Source organism: Borostomias antarcticus (genome assembly GCF_949987555.1).
Source record: "Borostomias antarcticus genome assembly, chromosome: 29".
In the NCBI taxonomy this organism is placed as follows: Eukaryota; Metazoa; Chordata; class Actinopteri; order Stomiiformes; family Stomiidae; genus Borostomias; species Borostomias antarcticus.
The window spans coordinates 3,453,464-3,463,463 of NC_140262.1; the positions used below are offsets into that span (position 1 = coordinate 3,453,464).

Below are 10,000 nucleotides of genomic sequence, written 5' to 3' on the forward strand. Positions count from 1 at the left end.
GTGTGTGTGTGAGGGATAATAATGATGGATATGGATGGAGAGTGGAGAGATGAAGCCAGGCCACTCGATCACGCAGGATTGAAGTAATTCCCACTGCTGGAGTGTAATGTGACTTAATGAGCTGGATAATGGATCACTAGACTAGAGTCAGATTGCTCTCTTAGTGCTACCAGTATCAGTTGAGCATGTTTGAACATGTTTGGTTAAATTAGGGGAATAGTGGTTCGACAATGCTCAAAATGGGTGCTTTTGTTCTGACTTTTTGCTGGTTGCTGGTTTGACTGGTTTCCTTCATTTGTAAGGTTTGGTATTGTTGCTATTACTGTAGCTTGTTCCTTTTGCACCTTCGCACCACGGGTGACTGCATTTTAACCACTCCTTCCTTTTCTCTGTCCACACCCCTAACGGTGAGTCTGTCCACACCCCTAACGGTGACTCTGTCCACACCCCTAACGGTGACTCTGTCCACACCCCTAACGGTGACTTTCTGCAGACTTCTCCTCTGCAACATCACGGACGAGGGCAGAGAAAGAAGCAAGGAAAAGAAAGTCAGTGTGAAATGTATAGCCTGTTTCGAGGACGAGAAAAGGAGAGAAAACATCTCAAGGGACTAATTCTTCCTCATTTAAGAGTGCCTCCGCCGGTGACCGTTTGACATAAATCTATTACCTCTAAAGTTTAATGACATTGAACTGAGGTAAAATGCCCCCTGCAGTGCCACAAATGAGGGGAGGAGACTTCTGGACTGGCTGTAGTCAGACATTAGAAGCGGAATGTGCCGTGAGTGTGATTTGAGAAGAAGACTGTCACTCACGCTCGTGACCCAGCTGTGGGCAGGTCAGGCCTGCGTAGTAGCGACACATAAACGCTAAGATCCCAAACCTCGCCGCACGTCACCTCATCAAAAAAGAGCGGTGTGTTTTTCCACCGCCGCTAGTCATGATAATTCGCAGTGCGCAGCCAGTTGATCACAACTCGACTGATGTTCCAGGGCGTGGCCGTGAATTCCGGAGCGGAACCTCATTACGGGCGCCGGGGAAGACGGGAAGAGGCTCATTAAAGTTCCGCTCGCGGAATTCCGCTCGCGGAGCACAGAGTCTGGATGTGACAAGCTGTGATGCCACTTATGTCATAGCGGGAGGTATAAATAAGCTCCGTTCGGTCCCCTCCCTCAGCTAACCAGCTAACGAACCTGACATGCCGCCGCCCCGCCCCACCCCCCCCAACCCCACTTCCTGTCGACCCTAGTACCTCAGATCCATCCATCTCTCCTGGAGACGAATCCCGTCTCCATCCCCTTAATTTCTCCAGAGGACCATCATCCCCCACTCTGTTACTCCCTCCCTCTATCTCCCCTTCCCTCCCTCTCTCTCTCTCTCTCTCTCTCTCTCTCTCTCTCTCTTCCCCCATTCATTCAGTAGAAGAGGCTCAGTCAGGCTCGGCTGCCACACACACAGGATCAGCAGGTAGAGAGAGAGAGAGAGAGAGAGAGAGAGAGAGAGAGAGAGGGGGATTAAATCAGGAAATAAGGTGCAGTGGAGAGAAATAAAAATAGAGAGAGAGCAACGCAGTGAGAGAGAGTGTACGTGTAAGAGAGTTAGAGAGATAGAGAGGTGAGAGAGGTTGTCTGGCTGTCTCAGCCCCTGGTTATTGCGTGCGTGTGTGCGTGTTTGTGTGTGTGTGTGTGTGTGTGTGTGTGCGCGCGTGTGTGTGTGTGTGTGTGAGAGCGTGGGTGGTGGCCGTGGCTGTGTGTTCCTAATGGCCGGCAGCCTGTTTGGGAGGCTCTCCCTGGACGAGGAGGACTCTGTCCACTCCCTGGATGGCCTGGAGCTGGGAGGCGAAGGTAGGATCGGGGGGGGGGGGGTCATCGTCCAGGGATGAGAGATATACCTCGGGTAAAGGGGGGGGGGGGTCATCGTCCAGGGATGAGAGATATACCTCGGGTAAAAGGACGAGGTCTTTGTCATAGGGGCTGATCAGAACCGAGAGGTTAAACTTCACGGTGTAGCTAAGGTGAATGATAAGCGCCGTGCGCCACAGAGTCAGCGGTTTATCCAATGGTGACAGGATGACGCTTTTGAGTTTGTGTCACCGTGAGACGTTGACATGATGAAGAGACAAACGTTCTGCTCCTAATAGTAGAGAGCTCTTGTGTTGTCTAGCTCGGAGCGGTGGTAGCTATGGTAACGGGGCACACGCCTGTCAATCATAACGATTCCAGTCGGTCATTTGCTCAGAGAACTGTCAATCAGTTGTTATGAATCACGCCCAGTTTTGAGTGAGCGAACTTTTTGAGTGGCAGATTCAGACCTATAAAAACATGTTTTAAAATAATTTTTATGGATGAATTCTGAAATAGTTAAACACATTTGTTTTGTTGTTGCCTAAAGATATCTGGAAAGTGTTATATTGAATTACCATGTTAATCCTTTAAGGTTGCGAGCTCCTGCTTCGTCTCTGAGGACAGAATGGAGGTTTGGACTACTGTTCATCAATAGAGGGGTATCGTTCTGGACTCTTCTTGGTCTATGACTGGACTTGTTCCAGTGGGTCCTGGTTCTGGGTTGTGAACACCTTGAGATGCTGAAAGAGATGAGCTTCGACAGATAAGAGCCTGAGGCCATGTTATCTACTGGAAAGCTGTGAGGGCGCATTCACACCACATACAAAACCAACAACACCAGGGCCAGGCATATGGAATGGGTTCTTCCATTTTATAATCATAGATAACATTTGGATTTCTGTCCTTGGTCGAGCCGTGTGAATGTCCAGCATTTGGCTGTATGCTATTCACCCGCTCTCCATTGTGAAAGGGAAAATTTGAGAGATACTGGGAAAACGAGTGGACAATGATGGACTTAACACTTGAGAGATTGAATAGGCGTCTTTGCAAAGTGCCCTTGAATGGCAAATAAGCCAGCGTGGCTCCTGTGACAGGGTCCGTGCTTGACAATAACCATATGATGTGGCTCTTAGTGATGATACCATAGATTATACACGGCCCTCACAGTATGTAGGAGTGTAAGTTCTATACATAATGGATGAAGGCTATTTATATTGCATGGATCGAATGTATGTAACATATGTGTGTTCACTCCATACTTTGTATGCATGCATGCTGTCCGTGTAGTATGTATTTTTTTGGTCTCAGATAGACTACTATAGCATTATGTGCTTGACAGTAGGGTTTTAGGCATGGATGAAACACGCCACCAACATGAATTGATAAATAGCAATTTATAGATATGCTAAATAATAAATAACGTCATAGTGCAAAGCTTTTAAATCTCAGTTGGGAAGCAGTCGAGAAATATACCTTTAATATAAAATGTGTTGCATCGGTTAGCAGGCAAGCGGAAGAGCATGCTGTGCTTAGAACAGTAGGCTACTGCTCACGGCACGCGCTGTAGGCTACAACACATTAATGAAATGGAGCCGAGTCTCGCTCGTAAGAGCCGTTAACAGGACAGACATAGTTGTGATGAATTACATGCTTTCTGTGCGTTGGTTCTCATCCATCCGCCGGTCGAGAAACCTCCGCCGCTACATTGAGTATTCCGCTCCAATCGCTACCGGGTCATTCATATGCAGCGGCGCTCTTATCAGAGCGGGGAGGTTTGGGGGAGTACACACAACCTTCAAATAACATCTCTGTGTGTCTCGGACGAGGCTGTGCCCTCACTGGACTGTTGAGTCACTGAGGGCAAACACAAAGCAGTCAGCTACGGGTGGGCTGGCACAGTGATGGGCTGATTACGAAGGATTTGTTGTGAAACACTGATTAATGATGATACAGGCTGGCAGTCTCACACCAAGTATCGCATCAATTATTATAACATGGAAATTGATGTATGAAATAAAACAGTAGGCTACAGTAGCGGTATGAATTGGAATTTGAATAAATTGGAACTACAGTTCACCCAAACCTACAGATCTTCCCGGACATTGTCATAGAAATTGTAGTTTCACCACCTCCCTCAACCTTTCACATAGCTGTGCTAATAATTTATGACAGGATGACCTCTCCAGGAGGTCAAGACACCTAGACGTTGTCTGCTCCAGAATAACCATCTTTTGTCCCATTGTCCCTGCAAGATTTACCGCCTTTTCTCATGTCACGTGTCTGTATTCTCGACCACTGTTGATGATGTCCGCCATTTATTATGACGTGTACAGATGGGTTAGCCAATCACATCCCTGGAAGCGTCATACATGTGTATTGCTTGAATATAAGGCCGCGCAAGACCAGACTGCGGCACTTCGGCTGGATACCACTTACGCTCGTATGTTTTCTCAATAAACCAGACATAACCTGTTTGAACATTGGCGAACCTTGGCAAATCTTTTTACTTTCGATCAGATTTAATTCCATTACACATTCATCATATTATGGTTGGCTCCTCCTGGTGCTGTCTTGACAGACATATGGGTTCTAGGTAAGATGGGAGCTGTCCTATGGCGAAATGTCAACAAATATCAAGGCTGTCTAAAACGGTGACCTTCAGACTGTTAATGAGAACCCCCCCCCCCCCCCCCCCCCCCCCACATCACGAGGTCATGGCTTTACGCTGCACTCCTCCTCATGTTGATTGTGCTCTTGAGAGAGACAAGTGTGGTGGAAGGGGGGGGGGTGTATTTGTCAGGACATGTCATGCACTTGTGTGTACACACACACACACACACACACACAAGCAGTCATGGTGAAAGACTAAAGTGATTTATGGGAGTCTGAGCTGGATGATGCCACTGGCATTTTAAAAGATTCTGTCCTCCTGAATCCTCCCTCAACAAACCAAGGACATAAGGTACCAGCAAAGGAATAGCATGTAATTGTAACACACTTAAATTATTGTTCATGGAATCAGTTATTCCAGAAAGTTCTACTCAGGAATATTCTCCATTATACTGTGGCGGTATTGTCTGTTGGAACTCATATCAGCTTATCTGGAGGGCTTGCTTCGAATTATGTTTTTTATCTTGGAGGGCACCGAATATGACTGTAAATGCTTCTTCTCTGTCAAAGCTTATCTTGGAAATGTTATTTCTAAAGGTATGTTATCAGGGAATTCACGCTGTCAATACCTCAACAGAGTGGAGCATAGCCCTTTCAGAAAACGTTTTAAACAAAAGCACTTGCTCAAAATTGCTCTAAGCAACAAAAGCACTTGCTCAAAACGCTATCTGAAATTGAAAGAAAAATAGCAACAACAAGATAAGGTTGACTTCCTAAAATACAACAACCTGTTAAGGAGGCCTTCAAGGCACACAGTGTACAGCTTGTTCATGTTTACAGAGTAGCCATTTTGACACTGACCCGTTTGACACAAACACGTGCTTGGAATCGGAAAGAATTTCACTCTTGTTTATTGTCTATTAGACAATAGATTAAGATTAAGATTTCTTTATTGTCTGTACATGTGGCAATGACAATAAAGAAATCTTAATCGTAATCTATTGTCTCTTTCAGTCTAGACCAAAGCTTTGGCATCCAACAAAATCTACAGGACACACATAATTAGTCCTGGTATCCTACATCCTAACACCTCTACAAACTCAATACCCATAATTCAACCTGCTGTTCATCGACAGAGCCCTGGGGAGGACTGTTTTCTGCTTGGAGATGAGTTTCTCTAGTAACCCTGTTGTCTGCTCCTCTGTAACCCACACGATAGCAACCCAACAGATAATTCCCAAGTCTCCTAGTTTCCACGAGTCTTCTCTCCCTGCCTCCTACCCAAAATGCATTGCGGGAGAAGATGGGAGGTTCATCCCCCCCTGGACGACGTCCTCCCTCAATGGTTAGAGGCAGAGGATAGAAAACAATGATAGGACTGATAGGAATGGGTTTGGAGATGAAACTCTTCTCCTTTTTCCTGTCTCCCCACCTCCTCCTCCCTGTCCCCCCCCCCCGCCCCTGTCTCTCTCACCCTAGTTGAGGCTCCATAGCAAGTGGTCTGCGTCTGCCAGCGCTTAGAGGTTCTTCTCGTTCCCCACTGCGTTCTACGTTCTATAACCACAAACAGTAACAACCTGGATTTGCGTATGACATTGGATTTTAATCGCTGCCCTCTTTGAAGGAGAACCTCTGCTGTCAGCAAGGCTGCATGGGTGGGTGATGCTAGTTGAAGGTATTTTTGTTTATTAAAAGTACTGTCAAGTTCCTATAAAACACAGGATGTACGTATACAGCATGTACTGTTTGTGTGGAGCCTAATATTGTTTGCCACGTGGTTGATTTAATACACGTGACTTGTCAACCCTTGTGGCGTCGCTGTTGGCCTAAAACCTACCAGGAGACATTCCTTGATGTCTGCTCACCTCTTCTGATTGGATAGCAGCCAAAATCCTAGACTTTCATAGGCTGTTAATGAAGCCTTTGGAATGTCATAATCCTGATTGCTCCATTTGCTTTTAAGTAGGGATTTAGTTGAGCGTGAGAACTGCTGACATTTTTGCATTTTTGTGGTAGAGTACAACGCCTTCAGCTTGTACAGTCTGTGTGTACGGAATGCGTATCCTCACCTGGCTGCCTTAGAGTTTAACATGTTTTTTGAATGATTTTTCACGGTGCTCACCCACATCCATTGTATGACCAAAACGGTGGTAGAGCAATTATCAGACTTTCTCAAAAGTGCTAGTTTTGTCAACGTTTTGATCTGAACCATTGTATATGATCATAAGTAACCTTAAAACAGGGCTAAACATGATTTTTCCGTTTACTACTCCTTTAACGCTTAACCCTACAAAATAAAAGTCTCCCAGTGTATCCGATTACAAGTTGGGGCACTGGAGACTGTGAAGCATTGAGGTGCATAATGATTTTTCCACTTCAATCCCTGCTGTAAAAGACCCAGAGGACGATACGGTTGGTTGCATGGTGACAAGGGTAAACCTTTTTCTGTGTGTCACTTCACAACTAAGGAAACGAGAGTTTGGCACAGTCATTCCTTCTTGATAAGCTGAGAGTGGAGTTTTTTTTGACTGCCACATGCCAGATAATACAAGACTAGTCTTCTACCAGAGTATTTTTCCTGTACTGTCCGTCTTCACCTGACGTGGAGGTTGTGGCCCGAACCTCTAGAGAAGCCCAGCCTCGCCTCAGTGAACCTGTAACCTGTTCTCCTCCACGATTGGAGACTTCTTCTCCTCGTTGTGGCGTAGGTAAAGGGAGAGAGGCGTCCCGATCTGTCTGTGTACGCCGAGAAAAAAGGCAGCGCAGAGGGAAAAGGACAACTTGGAATTTGAATAATCCTCATGAATATTACAACAATGGCCGCCGTAGCCAACAGGCGCTCGTGTAGACTAGCTTTACCCACTGTTGGCTTTCACGCCACTCACTCCCAAAGCCAGAGGGCCTGAGTGCCTCATCTGAAGGCCTGGAGCAGCCTGTAATTCTTCCCCTCTCTTATCTAGAGAACATTCCCTCATCGTCAGCACGGAGGAGAGATAGTGAAAGGGAGAGAGACAGAGTGACTGAGAGAGATACGAAGCATTTGAGGTAGACGGACAGAGAGAGCCAGAGTGACTGAGAGAGATCTACAGATCATGTGAGACAGAGAGAGAGAGAGAGAGAGAGAGAGAGAGAGAGAGAGAGAGAGAGAGAGAGAGAGAGACAGACAGAAGAGTTAAATGAGAGTGAGACAGGCCTGAGAGGCAGACCTGACTTGACTGGGTCTAGTAAACAATCGCTGTTAAAACCGTAAAGAACAGTCGTTCGGGAAAAGTGCAAGGTCGGCATCCCAACACCCACGTGCGCGTGTGTCCGTGCGCGCGCATGTGTCCTTGCACGCGCATGTTTGCATGGTGATTAAAAAGAATTATCGCTATGCAGGACACCAACCCGGCAACCAGCCGGACCAGATCCACGTTGGCGGCCGGGCGCGGGGGGGAGGGGCGAACGAGGCATCTCCGCCGCCGCAGGGTGCACTTGTTTCGTTATTTGTTTAGAGATGGAGAGGGAGGTTCTGCCAGTAATCACGCCGGGCGCCCTTCCTTCCTTCCGTCTCTCTCTCTCTCTCTCTCCCTCCCCTCTTTGTGGAAGACAAGGATGACAAGAGCGACATCTTAATCCCCCGTGTAGCGCGCCCGGCTAACGGCCGCCGCCTCGTGTCACTGGGCTTCGGGGAAGGCGCGGCGGCGTCGTCTCACTGGGGGCGTTCTGCAGTGGGGGGTAGCGTGCTGCTGTAGACCACAGAAGAAGAGCCAAGGTGACACGTGGATCCAGGCGTAGTAGCGAAGAGTAGCGTCTATGCGCAGTGTCCGTGAGTATGCGTGTAATCCTCCGAGAGGAAGAGGCTTCGGAGGGTTTGATTGCCTCAGCGTGGGGGTTTCTGGGGACCGTAGTCCTACTTGTCATCCTTAGCAGTGACTCACGCCGAGACTCGTGTAGATGTCATCTCCGCGCCTCTCGTCTACCTACAATCATGCAGTGAGAGCCAGGATATCACCCTGGCCATGGCCACGAGAGTACACCATAGTGAATCTCCTCGCAACAGGAAAAAGAAAATTAGCTGTTCCTTAGTCTCGAAATACCAGACTTTGGAGATGTCCGCCTTATGAAAGTCTGGAGACGTCTCCATTGCAAATCGGCACTAGAACAGCGCAGAAAACTGACGCTACCAATCAGAGCAGAGCCACCGCCTCCATACCCCAATAGGGTGAAGGGCCCGTCTTCATCACAAACAAACTGGGGTGGAAAAGACTTTGGATTGGTTCTGCAATGCAAGGTTTTTTTTTCAGTCTCTCAAATTGTTTCCAGCGTTTAGAGACTGACTTGTGTCAGTCTAGCTGTTCTTTATATTCAGCTTTGCTGTAGAAAGTAACTAATGCAGTCGGATTTTTCTAAAGGTTTCCGATGATTCCTGCTTGTTGAACGTCTCCCAGGTCTCTCCCGACTCCAGCCACAGCACAGGCAACTCTAACGGGCTAGAAAACTGATTAGCTGCCCTCTAATTGGGTGGATCATGTCTGAGTGTCTCGTTATGGCCTGATTAGGGTGTGATACCTCCGATGACATAGGTAAAGGAGCTCCAGTGGTCAGCCAATCACAGTCCTCTATGCAAATAGATGGGTGACCTCATCCTGTAATTTATTTCTAGACTGGTGGAGAGCAAAATCAAAGGAATAAAAGGCTCCAACTTAATGAGCAAGGAATGATTCATCCTAAGAACATTTATGAGGTGATTGAGGCTTTTTTATCAATGCTTCTCAAGTGTCCATCATGTCCATATGGTTACTATTAGTGCCTTTTGTTCTGAAAAAAAAAACAGTTAATAAGCTACAATTTCAACATACAGTATCTAAGCAAATTGCTATCGTTGCTGATGCCATATCCCAGGACTGATAGACCTGTTATCCAATAGTGCTGTCCTCCCGGCCCTCACAAAGTGTCTATCACTGTAGATCAGATGGGGTGAGTGTGTGTGTGTGTGTGTGTGTGTGTGTGTGTGTGTGTGTCTCTGGTAGAGCAGGCGGGGTGAGTGTGTGTGTGTGTGTGTGTGTCTCTGTTAGAGCAGGCGGGGTGAGTGTGTGTGTGTGTGTGTGTGTCTCTGTTAGAGCAGGCGGGGTGAGTGTGTGGGTGTGTGTGTGTCTCTGGTAGATCGGGCGGGGTGAGTGTGTGGGTGTGTGTGCGTGTGGTTGGGAATGGGGATGAGATGCTGTCTCCTCCATCACAGGCTCAGGGGAGAGTGACTGACGATGGCGAGACTGCTTCAGAAAGGATGTGAGGCGTTTCCCCAGGCGTACGCCCTGACACTTTCTCTCTCTCTCTCTGTCTCTCTCTCTGTCTCTCTCTCCCCCTCTCTCTCTGTCTCTCCCTCTCTCTGTCTCTCTCTCTCTCTCTTTCTGTCTCTCTCTGTGTCTCTCTGTGTGTGTGTGTCTCTCTCTCTCTGTCTCTCTCTCTGTCTCTCTCTCTCTCTGTCTCTCTCTCTCGCTCTCTCTCTCTGTCTCGCTCTCTCTGTCTCTCTCTCTCTGTCTCTCTCTCTCTCTGTCTCTCTCTCTC

General features: G+C 47.5%; 1 protein-coding gene across 4 annotated transcripts in view; it reads left to right on the plus strand.

Annotated features, from left to right (window-relative positions):
- mpp2b (MAGUK p55 scaffold protein 2b) overlaps positions 1–10,000 on the plus strand; it is a gene marked incomplete at both ends in the record, with an annotated part of 26,492 nt that overhangs the window by 443 nt on the left and 16,049 nt on the right. For 2 of the 4 annotated variants that reach the window (XM_084459697.1, XM_084459698.1), the window contains one exon: positions 1,759–1,843. The exons of the other annotated variants lie outside the window; for them this stretch is intronic. In XM_084459697.1, the coding sequence (XP_084315823.1) occupies positions 1,759–1,843 (85 nt within the window). Of the gene's footprint in view, positions 1–1,758; positions 1,844–10,000 lie in introns of those variants that run through there. 4 annotated transcript variants of the gene reach the window in all.